This window comes from Nomascus leucogenys, chromosome 8, assembly GCF_006542625.1.
Source record: "Nomascus leucogenys isolate Asia chromosome 8, Asia_NLE_v1, whole genome shotgun sequence".
Lineage (NCBI taxonomy): Eukaryota > Metazoa > Chordata > Mammalia > Primates > Hylobatidae > Nomascus > Nomascus leucogenys.
This window is the reverse complement of record NC_044388.1, coordinates 112,303,979-112,322,310: the sequence shown is the minus strand read 5'-3', so window position 1 is coordinate 112,322,310 and position 18,332 is coordinate 112,303,979. Positions and strand designations below refer to the sequence as shown.

The following is an 18,332-nucleotide window of genomic DNA, read 5'->3' as shown; positions in this document are numbered from 1 at the left end:
AAATATTTCAGTAGCCACATTAAAAACGTAAAAAGAAACAGGCAAAGTTTATGTTAATACTATAGCTTAGTTAATCCAATATATCAAAAATATTATTTCAACACAACATAAGAAGTGAATGAGTTTTTTTGTTGTTGTTTTTTGTTTTTTGAGATGGAGTCTCCCTCGGTCACCCAGGCTGAAGTGCAGTGGCGCGATCTCGGCTCACTGCAACCTCCGCCTCCCGGGTTCAAGTGATTCTCCTGCCTCAGCCTCCCGAGTATCTCGGATTATAGGCACCCGCCGCCACGCCCAGCTAATTTTTGTATTTTTAGTAGAGACAGGGTTTCACCATGTTGGCCAGGCTGGTCTTGATCTCTTGACCTGATGATCGGCCCACCTTGGCCTCCCAAAGTGCTGGGATTATAAGCGTGAGCCACCGCACCCGGCCGTGAATGAGATGTTTTATATTCTTTTGTTTGTTTGTTTTTGGTACTGTGTCTTTGAAACCCAGGTTGTACAGTACACTCACAGCACCCTGGATTGGGCCTGGCCACACTTTAAAAGGTGCTCAATATCTCCAGGAGGCTCATGTGCAGATTCGGACTCTTCAGCAGGATGCCAGGGGGGCTCCAGACAGCTCCACCCAGCGCAGGAAAACACCAAGTGTATCGTCAGCCTGGTGACTCACTCCACGCCGCTGCCGGCGTGAACCCCAAGTGTGGCGCTGCGTCCCTCTGGCTAGAGCAAAGGAGGGTCCCGAGAGCCCGGAGGCACCACCTCATCAGGGCCCACAAATCAGGCCCCCGGCAGGCAGGGCTGCCTCCATCCAAGAGGGAAGCACGGTGCTGTGGCCCCCGTCCAGAGGGAAGCACGGTGCTGTGGCCCCTGTCCAAGAGGGAAGCATGGTGCCGTAGCCCCTGGGCTGCCCCAGGGATTGACAGGCCTGTGCTGCCTTCATCCTAAAAGTCTCACTTGCAAAGGGTGTCCGTGGGGCTCGACTGCGTGCTCAGCGGCAGAGCTGATTTCGTTCTGTGTGGCTCCTTATCTCATCGTGGACCCAAATCCACGAACCACACCTGAGGAGCTCTGCTGGAGGGGGCAGCGCTGGGCAGAGGCAGACAAGGGGGAGCGTCACTTGGCTGCTTCCCACGGTGAGCATCCACCAGCAGCGGTTCCCAGTGGGATGCCGACGTATTCGTCTGCAAAAGTAAAAGTGTTTCAAAACAAAACCTAAATGGTGTGGTCCAGCTTGGTCCCAGTGCATTGAAAGTGCTGGCGTTGGTCGGGCGCGGTGGCTCACACCTGTAATCCCAGCACTTTAGGAGGCCGAGGCGGGCGGATCACAGGGTCAGGAGATCGAGACCATCCTGTCTAACACGGTGAAACCCCGTCTCTACTAAAAAATACAAAAAATTAGCCAGGGGTGGTGGCGGGCACCTGTAGTCCCAGCTACTCGGGAGGCTGAGGCAGGAGAATGGCGTGAACCTGGGAGGCAGAGCTTGCAGTGAGCAGAGATCGCACCACTGCACTCCAGCCTGGGCAACAGAGCAAGACTCTGTCTCACAAAAAAAAAAAAAAGTGCTGGCGTTAGTGGAGGTCTCTCAGAGGAGGCGTTGCAGGGCCTCCCACGTTACTCAGGCTTTGCAGATGAAGACGCAGGGTCAGTGAGCGAGCAAGCTTTGGGAAAGGCTGTTCTTCAATCTGCATCTTGAAGGTGGCTGGGTGGCACCTCACTCGCCTGCCCCGACGTGACTCCCGATCTGGCTGCTTTGTGTCTTTGCTTTCCACCTGGCGGCTGCTGTCCTGGCTGTTGCTGCACCTTAGTGTCCTCATGGGTCAAGTGGGGACCTGGGTGCTGGCCCTGGGCCTGTGATGGTGAGCTGCTGGTGCACGCTGGGCACATGGTGAGGGCTCAGAAAGGGAACAGCTCTTGTTATCGTTACGAGGTTTTCAATCACATTCTTCGTTCTCCACCTGTATGCCGTGTTGGCACAGTTAAGCCTGGTGGCCCCTTCGGCAGGTGTCCTAACCGTGTACATTTTAAGATGGACAAGCCTAGGCTCATGGAGGTTGCAGGACTGAGCTGCGAAGCTTTATTCATGCCCAACACGACAGGCGCCGGGTGCCCAGGGCCTCAGAGGTGGGTTTAAGGTGTTCTTCACACAACCTTGAACTTGTGGCCCATCCCTGAACCTCACAGCACAGGACACACTCTCAGTGTTTGTTAGGGATCTATAATTTTCCGCGGAGTCATGCGTGATATTTGCTGTGACTTTTGGAATATCTTCCACTCTATTGCACGGGAGTTTCTGGTGAAAATGTGCCTGGGTCCACACAAACGTGCATATTCTACCACAGCCTTTGCCATTCTGTTTGGCATTTCTCTATTTAATAAAACGAACCTTAGAAAAGTTACTAACTATGGCCAGGCATGGTGGCTCACACCTGTCATCCCAGCACTTCGGGAGGCGGAGGCGAGCGGATCACCTGCAGTCAGGAGTTCGAGACCAGCCTGACCAACATGGTGAAACCCCCCTCTCCACTAAAAATACAAAAATTGGCTGGGTGCCATGGTGGGTACCTAGAATCTCAGCTACTTGGGAGGCTGAGGCAGGAGAATTGCTTGAATTCAGAAGGAGGAGGTTGCAGTGAGCTGAGATTGCATCACTGCACTCCAGCCTGGGGGATACAGTGAGACTCGGTCTCAAAAACCAAAGTGTATAACTTTACTTTTTTTTCTTTTTGTGGAGATGGAATCTTGCTATGTTGCCCAGGCTGGTCTCAAACCCCTAGGTTCAAGCGATCCTCCCACCTTGGCCTCCCAAAATGCTGAGAGGGCAAATGGGAGCCACCACACCTGGCAAGCGTGCAACTGTTACTTTGGCCGACTCAGAGGCGGCTCTCTGCCTCCCCCTGGTGGCACTGCTCTGCCAGCACCCCACAGGTCCTCCCGAGTGACCACACGGTGGGTGAGCTCCATGCTTTCCAAATGGCCCTCACCCCACGCCCAGGGCCATCCCCTGCGACAGTGCTATTATCCCGTTTTACACATGAGGAAGCTGGGGGCTCAAAGAGGTTAGGCAACTTAGCCAAGTTCACCCATTCACTGAGCCAGGGTTATGTGATTCCCCGTCCGTGTCAAACCACGAGAAGTCACCTGCCCTCAGAGGAGCAGGAAGTCCCCTGTAGAGTTGATGCCATCCAGCCTGGTGACTTTTCAGACAGGGAGACGGCTGCTCAGAGGGGAGAAGGGGGTTGTTGGGCCACTTTGCCAGGAGTCAATACCGTGGCCAGCCTGGCATCAGATACTTTGCCAGGAGTTAATGCCACAACCGGCCTGGCATCGAATACTGGAGCTCTTCCCAACTCCACCCGGGCCCTTTTCTCTTCCCTGTCCACAGTCCCCAGGCCACCAAGTCCGTGCGTATCACTTAAATCACCACTCAACGCTCAGGACTGTCTCCTGCCTGCCGTGTGCGAACCCCATGCTGTGCTTGGGTTGTGCCCTCTGGGACTCTCCCGGGTTCTTGGGGACTCTCCTGCGTTCAGCGCCTCTTTCTCCTAGGCCACCCAAGGCTGCCTCCTGGGCCCTGGCTCTCCCTAGTCCCTAGCTCTAACCCTAACCTGGACAGCCTTTGGGGCCCAAACTGGTTGCATCGCTTCTGGCTGAAAAGCCTCTGGAAGCTTCCCACACTTCCAGACATCACCTGCAAGTCTCTTAGCAAGGTCTACAGAGCCCACACCAGCCTACGCCCACCGGCCCCTCACCCCGCAGACGCCTCATGTGGACTGTTCACTTCAGCCAGAAATGCTCCTTCTCCTCCTGCCTGTCCCCAGCAGACACTGCACGGTGCCCTCCGTATGGGCACATCTGTGGCCAGCCAGCATCCATGTTCCCCCGGGGCAGAGTCTGGGCCCGTCTGTCTCACGGCCACAGCCCAGCTCCTAGCAGTGCCTGGGGTACAGCAGGGGCTCAGCAGACATCTGTGCATGGTTTGGGGATAGAGGACTCGTGGGCTTACTAAGGCCCTGCTGCAGCTCAAGGACACCCAGCAGTTCCTCCTGTGGCCCTGGGGGCCTGCAGTCCCACGTTACTGTGACATCGACATCAGCCTTGAGCTTTCTGCTTCGTCCCTAGTGCTTTTTAGCACCTTGCATGGTAAGTACTCGGCTCAATGATTCCAGAAAAATGTTCTCTGAGACCTGCTATGTGCCCAACATGCTTGAAGATGCTGGAGATGAGGAACATGACGCTCCTGCAGTAACGAGGCTGCTGGCAGTGCCATCAATGTGCCCCGTGCCTCCAGGGAGGCCTGGTGTGGAGGATCCGCTGGCCACCCGGTAGGGTCAGGTCCAGGGAGTCCTTGCAGGAAGCCGGGAAAGGGCAAGGCTGTCACCTCCTTTTACAGGGGAGGAGGCAGAGGCTTGGAAAGGCCAGGTAGCTTGCCCAAGGCTGAACACCTGGGTGGTAGCTGAGGGTCTCTGGCTTCTGGAAGCTTGCAGCACAGCTGGACACACAGTAGTTAGCCCACCATTGCTGGAGCCATCTTACCTGTGCTCTGCTAGCCAGGTGGGCTCCCAAAAGGAGATGCCTTTGCCTGTGCTGGGAGGAGGCGCTGTGGGACCCATTCCCCAGCAGCCTAGAGCAAGGGCACATCTGCCAGGGCGGGGATGCACCTTCGGCCCCATGTCAGCCCTGGGAAGGCCTAGACGGTGGACAGTGCTGTCTTGCTGCACACCCCTGGCGAGCACACTGGGCTGGGCGAGCACTCCAGGTTAGGGTGGGGCTCAGAGGTAAGTAGAACACGGGAAGGGGTTGGCAGCGTGTGAGCATCGGTTTGCGGACCCTATGCCGTGTGCTTGGCAGGCCTTGTACATGGAAGTGAGTGGGCCTGAGGCTCCCTCCACGCTGCCCACCATGGCCCTGGGGGTCTGGCCTTCCCCTCACAGAGGTGACTTCCTCTCCTCTATGAGGGTAAGAAGAGGAAGCCTGGCCTACCCTCTGGCCAGCCTGGTGGCATGCTGACAGGGAACCCCTGCAGGGGCCTGATGAACAAATGCCACAGAACAAACTCTACGGACCCTGCCTCCAGATCTGCTTCCTCTCCCCTGATTCCAGCTTCCCGGCCCTGTTCCCTCCTCCTCCAGGAAGCGCTCCGTGTCAGTTCTTTCCACCTTGGAGGACTTCATATGTTTTTTTGCCTAGACCACCCAGCCAACCCTGTCTCCCAGAGACTGCCCCTTCCTCTCTCCAGGCCAAGCCTCCAGCTTCAGTGTCCAGGACTAAGGGTCTGTGTCAGGGGCTGAGGGCAGTGTCCGGCGGGGAGCAGGCCTGCCCAGTACACCTCCACAAGCACCCAGACATACTCGCCACTGCTGTTTTACACCAGGTAGGAAAGAGGAGCAGAAGCTCACGGTGAGGGGCCATCCTGCGTTCACTGAGACTGCTGCTCTGCTGGGGGCTCCTGGAGGACCGCCACTGGCCTGCCAGTTGTCAGCAAAGAGCCAGGTCCACTCATCAGCCTCCAGCATTTCAGGCCCCTATCATAGGAGGCTATAAGTACAGGCTAGGGGTGCTGAGTGCCTGCCTTCTAGACCAGCACTGTCCAGTGGAAATATAACACCAGCCCCATATGGAGTTTTACATTTCCCAGCAGCTATGTCAAAAACAAAAGAAACAGGTGAAATAAAATTTAATAGTATTTTGTTTAATCTGATACATCCAAGATACTGTCATTTTAATATGCAATAAAAAATGATCGATTCGATATTTGCATCCTTCACAACCCACCACGTAGTTTACACTTAGAGCCCAGCTCAGTCTCACAGCAAGCACTAGCAGCCCCTGTGCTGGACAGCACAGCTAAAGGGAGGAGCTGACCTGGTGGGGGTACCAAGGACACGCTGTGACCAAGGCTGTGATGACACAAAGGCAGTGGGTTTCCTGGCACCGCCTGGACATACACAAGCCTGTCCTGTGTGCTCTGCATAATGAGGTACAGCAGTGGTCACAGAGCTTTGCACTAGGTGCTGATTGCAGCCCACCTAGGGGGGTTTAGGGAAGTGGTGACATTTGTGTTCAGCCTCCAAGTGTGAGCAGGGGCAGAGACTGGGAGAAAGGAGAAACCAGCGGATGCTGTAGGCAAAAGCAACAAAGCCCCACCAGGAATAGTGATGGCCACTATGGGGGGGGGGACACCTCCCAGCACTGGGTGGAGGCCTCTGCTGGCTCACAGCCAGTCACCTGATGTCCCCATTCGCCCCTGCCATGCTTGTTGTCCTGGCAACCCCATTTCAGCCCTGAAACGTTTAGGTGCTCATCTTGCTCTATCTTGGAGATGAAGACCTGATGCTCAGAGGCTAACGAAGTTGAAAAAGGGCACACAGCGTCTCAGGGGCAGGCTGGGCCTTCAACGGAAGGGTCTATGGCCCAGAGGCTGGATGGGCTCGGGTGTAGGGTGCAGGAACCCTCTACTCCACAGCAGGCTACAAACTGCTGAGAGCTGTCTCCGTGCACTCAGAATTAGGGAGAAGAGGGGGAAGAAAGACAGCCGGGCCCCCTGCAGGTGATGTGGTGATTCACACCCCTAGGAGCCAACAGAAGCTGCTTTCTAACATCCCTGCCCTGGGGTCCAGAGACCTTGCATTTTATGCCTAGGGCAGGGTTGGTTTCTGCAGCTATGGTCTCTCCCATAGCTTAGTGCCCACCCGGGTGGGACCACAGGGTTTCGGAGGACCCTAAAGGGTTGAGCCCTGGGCTCCTGGCTCTTGGGTTCTTTGAACTCGCGAGCGGCAAGAGGCGAGCCCCACGCCTGAGAGGCAGCATCCACCTCTGCATCCCCCTCTTTGGGAAGGGCAAACAATGACACCTCCCTCCGCGGAGGGTGCAGAGCGCCTCGACCACTGGGAAGAAACAGATGGGGGCAGCGGGGCTGGGGCTGGGCCCTACCACGTGCTCCCTAACTCTGTTCAAACAGGTCAGGAATCTGACTCCTGAAAGGCAAATGTTAGCTGAGCAGAGTGGCCCTGGTGCCACGTCAGCCGGACTGAAGCTCTCCCTGCACCGCCTGGGGCTCTGCTGGCGTGGCACGGGTACCACCCCCTCCCTCACCAGCCTCCGGCCCAGCTGGGGACAAGGGTGGCTCCCACCCAGGGAGGACCTCAGCCGCTGCTGGGAGCTCAGCCTCCCGTGATGCCATCGGGCGGGCACCCCCACCACGGCGCCTGCCCTCTGGAAGGAGCAGCAGAGGAAGGCCGCGGCTCTTCCCTGTCCTCGCCAGGCAGGTGTGCAGGTGAGTGGGCCCGGCATGGCTGGCCGCTTCCCCACCCGCTCAGCCTCCCTCGGCTCCTCCGGAAAATGAGGGCACAGATGATAGTGCCCACCTGTTCCCTGCGATCTTCCGCGGGAGGATGTGGATGCTGCCCGGCCTGGCCGTGGCAGGGGCAGGAGCGCCTACCCGCCTCACCCCGCCGCTGGGTCGCTCTGGCCGCCCGAGCGCCCGGGCCCACTCGCCACCGACGTGCACTCCGCCAGGGCTGGGACCCCAGCGCCCCTGTGGGGCTGGCGGCCGAGGGGACGAACCGAGTAGGCCGCGCCTCCCCGGGAGGACAGCGGGGCCGGGGCCAGGGTGGGCCTGGGAGGGCCCGGCGCAGCAAAGGCGCAGGGCGGCGCTTGAGGACGAGGAGCCCGCGCGTCCCCCTTGCGAGTCGGCGGAGACCGGGCTCCGCGCAGTGGCCAGGCCGCCCCTCCCTGCCCGGGCCTCTGTGCAGAGCGAAAGGACAGTAGAGTATGCGTCGGGGAAACCCCAGGACGCTGGACAGGGACTGACGGCAGCCATCGACCAACTTCCGGCGTCGCTCGGGGTCCGCGGCCACGCCGTAGCCAGGCAACCAGCGTGCAGGCGCAGGCGGCTCTCCGCGGCCCGCAGCTCCGGCCGCTCCCGGCGCATGCGCGGCCGCCGCCGCCGCCTGCCCTCCAGCCTCCCAGCCCAACGGAAGAATGCGAGGAGCGCGCCCGCGTCAGGGCCCCGCGCTTCTCATCTGGGCGGAGTAGCTGTCCTCGGTGCGTGAGCCTGCTGGCATCGGTCCTGCAGACTGATTTCCCGCTTGTGGCCTTGATTGAAGAATCCCATCTCTTCTCACATCTTAAAACGAAAAAAGACGGGGAGAAAGAGCCAGCGTAACCAGGGCGACGTCCCGGGGCGGCCCCGGCGCTTCTGGCCGGGCAGGTGGCGAGGGGCGGGGCCAAGCGGTGAGGCGGTGGACGGACGCCGGCGGGGGGGGCGGGGCCACGGGCCGGGAAGGACGGTCGAGGGGCGGGGCCAAAGGGGCGGGAACGACAGGATGAGGCGGAGAAGGACGGACGACGGGCGGGGCTGAGGGAGCGGGATGAAAGAATGAGGGGAGGAACGACGGAAGAGGGGCGGGGCCAAGGGGGGCGGGAACGACAGGATAAGGCGTGGAAAGACGGGCGGGGGGCGGGACGAAACAATGAGGCGGGGAAGAACGGACGCCGGCGAGGGGCGGGGCCGAGGGATGTGCCGTGAAGGGCTGAAAGAGAACGCGTCTGGGCAGACGAGCCGAGGGGCGGGTCCAGGGGCGGGGCGCGCGCTGATGTCGTAAGCCGGACACGTCGGCGGCGCGGCGGCCGCGGAGACCGGAGCCGGATGTGCCAAGATGGCCGCGGCGGCTGAGGTGTCTGCGCTCGTCGTCAGCGCCGGGTGGGCTTTCGCCCGCGGCTCCTGAGGGATCGATCGGTCTCAGCCGCGCGGGTGAGGGGGCGAGCGCGGGAGGAGGAAGGCGGAGGCCGGCTGGCGGAGCCAGGCCGTGGAGGCCGGGGCGCGGAGGAGAGGAGGCGGCTGGGCCCAGCCCCGAGCGGGCGGCGCATCTCGGGTCCCGCCGGGGCCGGTCGAGGGGACAGACGTCCGGGCCCGCGGGCCAGAGCGGGAGGCCGGACGCGGCGCGGGCCGCCGTGGGACTCGAGGGACTGACGTGCACCCGGCTGGGCTGCGGTGATGCCGGTTCCCGGGGCGGGAGGCTGGACCCCCAGGCACCCCTCGTAAGACTCTTAACTTTTCAAATGAGCGTGTCTTGTCCTCACCGGCTGGAAGGCTTCTTTAGCGATGCTGGTGAAGAGACACATTTACATTTGAACCAAAGAGCAGAGTTGTTTGTAATTTCTTGATAGGGCGATCAGGGTGTTGCAACAGAGGCCGAGGGTTGGAGGAGTGTGTGATCCGGCTCGCCCCTTTGTGATGGAAGTGTTACAGTAGAGCCTTCAGAGACCTCAGAGCCATTTAAAGTCAGCTTTTGCCGCTTAAGAACACTTTTAAATGGCTTGTAAGTTGGGTGTGGATTGTATATTAAGATTTTGTTTTGCATGTATGATGCCGATGTTAACGAAAGAGGTATTTCCCATCCCCCATGTGGCAATACGAAGCAAACAGAACCGCAGACAGTTCTTCCTAGAAGTGATAATTTTGCAAGTTTCAGCACAATGCAGCCTCCCTGCGTTTTTTCCCCATCCCCTTTCTTAGGGTTCCGGTGCTGGTATCTTGTAGACAAGAGGCAAAATAGCGTGTCTTTCTTGTTCCTTGTTCCTCGTTTACTCTTAATAGTGGTTACTACAGTGAGTCTCAAAATTGTACTGAAAGTTTTCTTTGAGGCAGTGGGCACTTTCTTTTTCTTTTTCTTTTTTTTGCCAAACCCAACAAGAGGTCATGGTAGTGGGTAAATGTTAATGTGATTTCTCCTTCTGTAAGCATCTTTCATGAATACCAGGGTCTTCGTCATTTTCAGCAGTGTTAGGCTGCTGGCCTCCTCTGTCGCTGGCTTCCTCTTCAACATCTAACTGTGTGTGGTTGCCATTCTAACTTAGAGAACTGGAGTTGATTATGTCTTTGTGTCAAGCATCCCATAGTCTGACAGGGCGTCACTAGCAGCCACCGTGAGGGAGACTGTAGGCAGTAGGTAAACTCAGGGGCTTCCTGGCACACTATTGTTTTCCTCACTTAAAATGTGAAGCCAGTGGCAGCAAGAGGAGAGGGGTGTGCATGCGTTTTAAATACCTCAGTTTTGTAGCCAGAACTATACTAAAAAGAGTTTTGCTTAGGTATCCACATGGTTACAAGGCAGTTTAACTGACTAGCTAGGTTTATGAATACTGCCTCTTCAAGATCAGCTGACCTCTTTGGAACAATAAAAGAGTTAGATGACTTGAGGTTACAGAATAAAATTCCCTATAGTGGTGACATAGGTGATAGGCAGTTGCATTGTTTTTCTCCTGGCGAGTAGAGAAAAAGATAAAAAAAAATCGATTCAAGTCACAAGATTGTTCCAAATGAAAGTGGCATGTTGCTAAAAAGCTGTCAATTAGGGAGCATGAAGGTTGGAATGCCCCTTGTAAGTGATAGTGTTTGCTATAAAAAAGCTCTTAGTCTAGGAGAGCTGCGGAATAATTTTTTTTTTTTTTTTGAGACGGAGTTTCGCTCTGTCACTCAGGCTGGAGTGTCGTGGCTTGAACAAGGCTCACTGCAGCCTCAACCTCGCTAGCTCAAGAGCGATCTTCCCACCTCAGCCTCCTGAGTAGTTGGGACTACAGGCACGCACCACCATGACCGGCTTTTTTTTTTTTTTTTTTTTTTTTTGTGGTGATAGAGTATTGCTGTGTTGCCCAGGCTGGTCTCAAACTGCTGGACTCAAGTGATCCTCCTACCTCCCAAAGTGCTGGGCTTACAGGTGTGAGCCACTGCACCTGGCCAATGTTTTCTTCTTTTATCTGAATATCAGAAAGATTTCCAAGGACGAAAATAATATGCATCTGCAAAAATGTGTGGATTGGCCAGGCACGGTGGCTCACGCCTGCAATCCAGCACTTTGGGAGGCCGAGGCGGGTGGATCATGAGGTCAGGAGATCAAGACTTTCATGCGCGTCCGTGTGAAGAGACCACCAAACAGGCTGTGTGTGAGCAACAAGGCTGCTTATTTCACCTGGGTGCAGGCGGACTGAGTCCGAAAAGAGAGTCAGCAAATCTGTGGTGGATTATCATTAGTTCTTACAGGTTCTGGGATAGGCGGTGGAGTTGGAGCAATGTTTTGGGGGCGGGGGGTGGATCTCGCAAAGTACATTCTCGGGGGTAGAGAGAATTACAAAGAACCTTCTTAAGGGTGGGGGAGATTACAAAGTACATTGATCAGTTAGGGTGGGGCAGAAACAAATCACAATGGTGGAATGTCATCAGTTAAGGCTATTTTTACTTCTTCTATGGATCTTCAGTTACTTCAGGCCATCTGGATATATACGTGCAAGTCACAGGGGATGCAATGGCTTGACTTGGGCTCAGAGGTCTGACAAAGACCATCCTGGCTAACATGGTGAAACCCCATCTCTACTGAAAAGACAAAATTAGCTGGGCGTGGTGGCAGGTGCCTGTAGTCCCAGCTGCTCCGGAGGCTGAGGCAGGAGAATGGCGTGAACCCGGGAGGCGGAACTTGCAGTGAGCCAAGATTGCGCCACTGCACTCCAGCCTGGGCGACAGAGCGAGACTCCGTCTCAAAAAAAAAAAAAAAAAAAAAAAAGTGTGGATTAAACTCCAGAGTCCTCCCCTTTGGTTTAATTTTTCCTTTGATTGGCTAAACTTATCTGTTTGTTCATGAGGGTGGTGCTGACAAGAAGAAAGACTGATAGAAAGAAAATAACTTTCCTAAAGATATAGCCCTTGAATTTTTGTCTTAAGAGGCCAGGTTAACTATTCAAGTTTGTATCTACTATGTTCTATTTAAAAACTGATGGAGGTTTTTGCCCCTTTGTTTTCTATAAGAGGTTTCTTGGCAATTCTGCCTGTTGTTGAAAATTTTGGAATCCAGTCTGTGCCTCGTAAAGCTGCTTTAAGTTTCCTGGGAGTTTCCATTCCAGGTATAGTTACAGCTCCAGTTCAAAGGTAACGTCTTGCTGGTGGTCCTTTCAGACCTTAAGCCAGTCACAGTACAAAAAATGAGACCTATGAAGAGGTGTGATAAAAGGCATTTAGATGAATATATTTATTTTGTAGTGCTTTTTAAAAACATGATTGTGTCACTTTTTATTTATTTATTTTTTTTTAAATAGAGACTGTCTTGCTCTGTTGCCCAGGCTGGACTGCAGTGGTACAATCATAGCTCAGTGCAGCCTCGAACTCATGGACACAAGTGATCTTCCCTCCTTAACCCCCTGAGTCCCTGGGACTACAGGTGTGTGCCACCATGTTTGACTAACTTTCTTCTTTTGTAGAGACAAGGTCTTGCTATGTTGCCCAGGCTGGTCTCAACCTCCTGGGCTCTGGCAGTCCTTCCACCTTGACCTCCCAAAGTGCTGGGATTACAGGCATGAGCCACTGCACTCAGCCTATTTTGCAGCTTTTATAACTACGTAATGCTCTTTCATCAAAGAAAATGGAAGAATGAATTTTAAACTTTTGTATCCCTTTTGAAATTTAAAATTAACATGTATGGAAAGTATGATATAAAGTTTTTCTTTTTCTTTTTTTTTTTTTTTTTTTTTGAGCTAGGGACTCACTGTGTCACCCAGGCTGAAGGGCAGTGGTGCTGTCATAGCTCACGACAGCCTCGACTTCCCAGCCTCATGCAATCCTCCTACCTCAGCCTCCTGAGTAGTTGGGACTACAGGTGTGCACCACCACGCCTGGCTGATTTTTGTATTTTTTGTAGAAATGAGATCCCACTGTTGATCAGGCTGGCCTCGAATTCCTGGGCTCAAGTGGTCCTCCCGTCTTGGCCTCTTAAAGTGTTGGGAGTACAGGCGTAAGCCACCACATCTGGCCAGTTTTTCTTTCTTAATAGAAGAGTTGGCTCTTCCTGGATCTAGGGATGGTTTACAGGAAAACCTTGAGTATCTGTGAGTCTGGTAGCATATCACACCAGTGGTCAGGTTCCGCACTGTCTCTGTTGTTGTGGCGCAGGTCCGCGGCAGCAATGGGCCTTGTAAGTAGAGGATCCCAGAGGAGGGAGTGACCATCTAGACATACTCCATCAGCTCGCGGCCAGGCCATCCAGGGCTCTCACTCTGTCCACTGCCCCCCAGAGCAGCTCCTCAGGGACAGGTGTTCTCTGCTGGGGTGGGGTGTAGGGGAGAGAGAGTCCTCAGGATTTAAGTGACATAAAATCATGTTCTTTTTTTTTTTTTTTTTTTTTTTTTTTTTGAGACGGAATGTCGCTCTGTCACCCAGGCTGGAGTGCAATGGCGCGATCTTGGCTCACTGCAAGCTCCGCCTCCCGGGTTCAGGCCATTCTCCCGCCTCAGCCTCCCGAGTAGCTGGGACTACAGGCGCCTGCAACCACGCCCGGCTAATTTTTTGTATTTTTAGTAGAGACGGGGTTTCACTGTGTTAGCCAGGATGGTCTTGATCTCCTGACCTCGTGATCCGCCCGCCTCGGCCTCCCAAAGTGCCGGGATTACAGGCGTGAGCCACCGCGCCCGGCCAAAATCATGTTCAATGTTTCTCTTTTTCCTTAGTTTTCCTGATTGCAGCTAGGACTTTGAATATATGGATTTTATGCTGATTTTCTCTTTTTCTTTTCCAGCTCCAATTAAGGAAAAGCTGTATCCTGCTTCCTTCTGTAAGCAGCATTGACTTGTGCAAGAGTTCAGTCATGCAGCCGCCGCCCCAGGCGGTCCCGTCTGGCGTGGCTGGGCCACCTCCAGCCGGGAGTCCTCGGAGCGTGTTCTGGGCTAGCAGCCCTTACAGGAGACGGGCTAATAATAATGTAGCAGTGGCTCCGACGACTTGCCCATTACAGCCGGTCACGGATCCATTTGCTTTTAGTAGACAGGTGCTCCAAAGCACACCACCAGGCAGTTCGTCCAAAAGCAGTCCACCTGTCTTGCAAGGCCCAGCCCCCGCAGGGTTTTCTCAGCACCCTGGTTTGCTTGTGCCTCACACACATGCCAGAGATAGCTCTCAGGGACCCTGTGAGCCCCTGCCTGGACCTCTGACACAGCCCAGAGCAGATGCCAGTCCGTTTTCTGGTGTGTTGACACCTTCAGCACCTCCTGGGCCTGAGATGAACAGGAGTGCAGAGGTCGGTCCCAGTTCAGAGCCTGAAGTTCAGACTCTGCCATATCTGCCTCACTACATTCCAGGAATGGATCCTGAAACGTCTCATGGGGGCCATCCTCATGGGAACATGCCTGGGCTCGACCGACCCCTGAGCAGGCAAAACCCGCATGACGGTGTGGTCACCCCAGCAGCATCCCCTTCCCTCCCTCAGCCTCGTCTGCAGATGCCAGGACAGTGGGGGCCAGTGCAGGGAGGCCCACAGCCCTCGGGGCAACATCATTCACCCTGCCCTGAAGGACCTGTTCCCAGCGGGGTGCCCTGTGCCACCAGCGTTCCTCATTTCCCCACCCCGTCCATCCTCCATCAGGGCCCTGGTCATGAGCAACACAGCCCTCTGGTGGCTCCCCCAGCAGCCTTGCCCAGTGACAGAAGAGACGAGGTGGGCCACTTGCAAAGTGGAAGCCACCTGGCCAATAACTTTGATCCTGAAAATACATTCAGGCAAAATCCCAGAATCGTGAATCACTGGGCAAGCCCAGAGCTCAGGCAGAATCCAGGAGTGAAGAAGGAGCACCGGCCCACCTCTGCTCTTGTGAACCCCCTCGCCCAGGGAGATAGCCCAGAAAACCGTACGCACCACCTGCTGGGGGCCGGGGCCGGGGCCGGGGCTGGCTGTGCCCCGCTGGAAGCAGACTCGGGAGCCTCAGGAGCTCTGGCGATGTTTTTCCAAGGGGGAGAGACAGAAAATGAGGAGAATCTCTCATCTGAAAAAGCGGGCTTATCTGGTCAAGCCGACTTTGATGATTTCTGCTCCAGCCCTGGGCTAGGCCGTCCGCCCGCACCTGCACACATGGGGGCAGGTAGCCTCTGCCAGGCCCTTCCCCCAGGCCCCAGCAATGAGGCTGCTGGTGATGTGTGGGGTGACGCAGCGAGCACAGGGGTGCCGGATGCCAGCGGCTCGCAGTATGAGAATGTTGAGAACTTAGAATTTGTTCAGAATCAAGAAGTTCTGCCAAGTGAGCCCCTCAATTTGGACCCTTCCTCCCCGAGTGACCAGTTCAGATATGGGCCCCTTCCCGGGCCAGCTGTGCCCAGGCATGGTGCTGTGTGCCACGCCGGAGCCCCTGATGCCACACTGCACACAGTGCACCCTGACAGCACGTCATCCAGCTATAGCAGCAGAAGCCACAGAAGGCTCTCAGGCTCAGCCAGGCCCCAGGAGCTGGTTGGCACATTCATTCAGCAAGAAGTTGGAAAACCTGAGGATGAAGCTTCAGGTAGTTTTTTTAAGCAAATCGATTCCTCTCCTGTAGGAGGTGAAACAGACGAGACCACTGTGAGCCAGAATTACCGTGGCAGCATGTCCCAGCCCTCAACCCCGAGCCCCCCGAAACCTACAGGAATATTTCAGACAAGTGCAAATAGTTCTTTTGAACCGGTAAAATCCCACTTGGTTGGGGTAAAACCATTTGAGGCAGACCGCGCCAACGTGGTTGGTGAAGTAAGGGAGACCTGTGCCCGCCAGAAGCAGTGCAGACCGGCTGCCGCCCTGCCTGATGCTTCCCCTGGCAACCTGGAGCAGCCGCCAGACAACATGGAGACCCTCTGTGCACCCCAGGTGTGTCCCCTGCCTCTTAACTCCACCACGGAAGCTGCGCACGTGCTTCCGCACGCAGGGGCGCCGCCCTTGGATACTGTGTATCCAGCACCCGAGAAGAGGCCGTCAGCCAGGGCCCAGGGGCCCGTGAAGTGTGAGAGCCCAGCAACGACTCTGTGGGCGCAAAGTGAGCTGCCAGATTTTGGAGGCAACGTCCTTCTGGCCCCTGCAGCCCCGGCGCTTTATGTGTCTGCAAAACCTCAGCCACCTGAAGTTGTTCAGCCTCCAGAAGAGGCGATGTCCGGGCAGCAGGCACGGACGCCAAGCTCGGCGGCCCCTGTGCAGAGCCGAGGTGGCATTGGTGCTTCTGAGAACCTTGAGAATCCTCCCAAAATGGGAGAGGAGGAGGCCCTTCAGTCCCAGGCGAGTTCTGGTTATGCAAGTTTATTATCCTCACCGCCCACTGAGTCTCTGCAGAATCCGCCAGTCTTGATTGCCCAGCCTGATCACAGCTATAATCTGGCTCAGCCCATTAACTTTCCTGTGTCCTTATCGAACTCTAATGAGAAGAATCAGTCCTGGAGAGAGGCTTTGGTGGGGGATAGACCTGCAGTCAGCAGTTGGGCTCTCGGTGGTGATTCTGGAGAGAACACTTCTTTGTCCGGGATTCCAACCAGCTCTGTCCTTAGCTTGTCTCTGTCTAGCAGTGTTGCCCAAAGTAATTTTCCACAAGGTTCTGGTGCTTCCGAAATGGTTTCTAATCAGCCTGCTAATTTGCTGGTTCAACCACCATCCCAGCCAGTTCCAGAGAACTTGGTTCCAGAAAGTCAAAAGGATCGTAAGGCAGGAAGTGCTCTTCCCGGATTTGCTAATAGCCCTGCTGGAAGCACAAGTGTGGTGTTAGTTCCACCTGCACACGGCACCCTGGTGCCTGATGGTAATAAGGCAAACCATTCCAGTCATCAGGAAGACACTTACGGAGCCCTAGACTTTACCTTAAGCAGGACTTTGGAAAATCCTGTAAGCGTGTACAGCCTGTCCCAGTCTGACAGCCTCGCTTCTCAGCAAACTGTTGCCAGTCATCCCAGACAATCTGGGCCTGGGGTGCCTAACCTTGACCGTTTTTATCAGCAGGTCACGAAAGATGCCCAGGGCCAGCCTGGCCTCGAAAGAGCCCAGCAGGGGCTGGTGCCACCCCAGCAACAGGCTTCTCCCCCACAACTACCCAAAGCCACGTTTTCAGAGCTGTCAAATCCAGAAAGTCTGCCAGCACAGGGACAGGCCCAGAACTCAGCACAGCCACCAGCAAGTCTGGTTCCTGTCGATGCGGGTCAGCAGCTGCCGCCTCGGCCTCCTCAGTCTTCTAGCGTGTCGCTGGTGTCCACTGGCTCCGGCCAGGCAGCTGTGCCGTCAGAGCAGCCGTGGCCACAGCCAGTGCCTGCACTTGCCCCTGGCCCGCCGCCTCAGGACCTGGCCGCCTACTACTACTACCGGTCTCTGTACGATGCCTACCAGCCTCAGTACCCCTCGCCGTACCCACCGGAGCCTGGCGCAGCCTCCCTCTATTACCAGGTAGAGTCGAGTCGCATGTGTAACCCACTTTTCTCTCCTTGCTTTGACCAGTTGAGTCTCTTTCACTCACGGTGTATTCCTTAGTAGTGTTTGTTTGCTTGGTTCCGAGGTCACCCACAGTCCCGCAGGTGTGAGAACAGTATTCCAGTAACGCTTCTTGAGGACAGGGCTCCTGGCTCCAGAACCTACTCTCCCAAGCACAGGCCACCCTTAGTTCACACCACGCATTAGCATCTTGAATTGCTTATAATACCTGCTTAGGATTTGAACCAGCCTCCCCAGCTTATGTGACAAAAAGAGCTCTCCATTTCCTGTCACCCCTGCTCCTGCTGGCTGTCTGCAGAAAAGTTCTGTGTTGCATGCCTTGGGAAGCTGGGCTAGCTTCTGGAAGCTTATGTCAGAAGCACTGGGCATAACCATAGTCCTTTAAATGCCTCCTGGAGAATAAAAACATGGAGAGAAAATAGGCAGTTTTGGAGCATGAGCCACACGCACCAGCTAAGCGAGGCGGAGTCCCGCGAGCTACTCTCAGCACATGGTGCGGGCAGCGGCTCGGGGACCGGCTGTGCTCGTGCAGAAGATTCTTCTGTGCCTCTTTTCACAGAGACACCAGCTCATGAGTGACATTTGAGTTAGGTTCCGTGTAATCCTGCAGTCGTTCGAAAAGTGTCTGTGTACACATTTGATCATTATCTGCTTTTCCTAGCCTCTAACCCAGTTCAACATACGCCGATTGGGTTCACCGATTCAGTGTCACCCCAGGTAGAAGGGTTGTGTGATAGGGAGTTGGAAAACCAAGGTCTTGCGATATGTAAGGCCAGTTGGAACCAGACTTGGGGCCACACAGGAAGGCCTTGCAGTCAGAAAGGGGTCCGTCCCGAGGAGCAAGCCTGCCGTGGCTGGCTGGGTACTGCCCGGGGAATGGGGCTGGACCTCCCCCATGGGCCTCGAGCATCACGGTTTGTGTGCATGTGACCAGGTGACCCCTCAGACCTGTGTAGGTTCCAGAAGGAGCCCAGGCACTTGTTATTTCCATACAAGGACATTCAGCTCTGCTGGGAGCCCTGGGCTAGGGCCAGTGCAGAGCGAAGGGAAGCCGTGGCCTCACTTTGGGTCCTTTGTCCCAT

The 18,332-nt window shown here is 55.5% G+C and overlaps 3 protein-coding genes across 13 annotated transcripts in view; 1 reads left to right on the top strand and 2 right to left on the bottom strand.

Moving 5' to 3' along the window:
• Nucleotides 1–5,669: 5,669 nt before the first annotated feature.
• On the bottom strand, nucleotides 5,670–7,509 carry C8H9orf163 (chromosome 8 C9orf163 homolog). The gene has a single exon (XM_003279784.3). The coding sequence runs from the start codon at nucleotides 7,289–7,291 to the stop codon at nucleotides 6,680–6,682; it is 612 nt and encodes a 203-aa protein (XP_003279832.1). The 5' UTR covers nucleotides 7,292–7,509; the 3' UTR covers nucleotides 5,670–6,679.
• On the bottom strand, nucleotides 7,287–8,214 carry LOC115836400 (uncharacterized protein FLJ30774-like). Its single transcript, XM_030818209.1, has one exon. The coding sequence runs from the start codon at nucleotides 7,929–7,931 to the stop codon at nucleotides 7,314–7,316; it is 618 nt and encodes a 205-aa protein (XP_030674069.1). The 5' UTR covers nucleotides 7,932–8,214; the 3' UTR covers nucleotides 7,287–7,313.
• Nucleotide 8,215: 1 nt separating this feature from the next.
• Nucleotides 8,216–18,332, top strand: part of SEC16A (SEC16 homolog A, endoplasmic reticulum export factor) — a 43,071-nt gene continuing 32,954 nt past the window's right edge. For 10 of the 11 annotated variants that reach the window (XM_030818207.1, XM_030818205.1, XM_030818201.1 and 7 more), the window contains exons 1-2: nucleotides 8,650–8,753; nucleotides 13,561–17,205. In XM_030818207.1, the coding sequence (XP_030674067.1) occupies nucleotides 13,630–17,205 (3,576 nt within the window). In that variant the 5' untranslated portion in view covers nucleotides 8,650–8,753; nucleotides 13,561–13,629. Of the gene's footprint in view, nucleotides 8,234–8,649; nucleotides 8,754–13,560; nucleotides 17,206–18,332 lie in introns of those variants that run through there. The other variant, XM_030818198.1, reaches the window with a different exon arrangement.

Bases quoted from the DNA above. Each gene is read 5' to 3' on its own strand.
- C8H9orf163 (XM_003279784.3), bottom strand. From the start codon at position 7,291: ATGCCGGGCCCACTCACCTGCACACCTGCCTGGCGAGGACAGGGAAGA.
- LOC115836400 (XM_030818209.1), bottom strand. From the start codon at position 7,931: ATGCGCCGGGAGCGGCCGGAGCTGCGGGCCGCGGAGAGCCGCCTGCGC.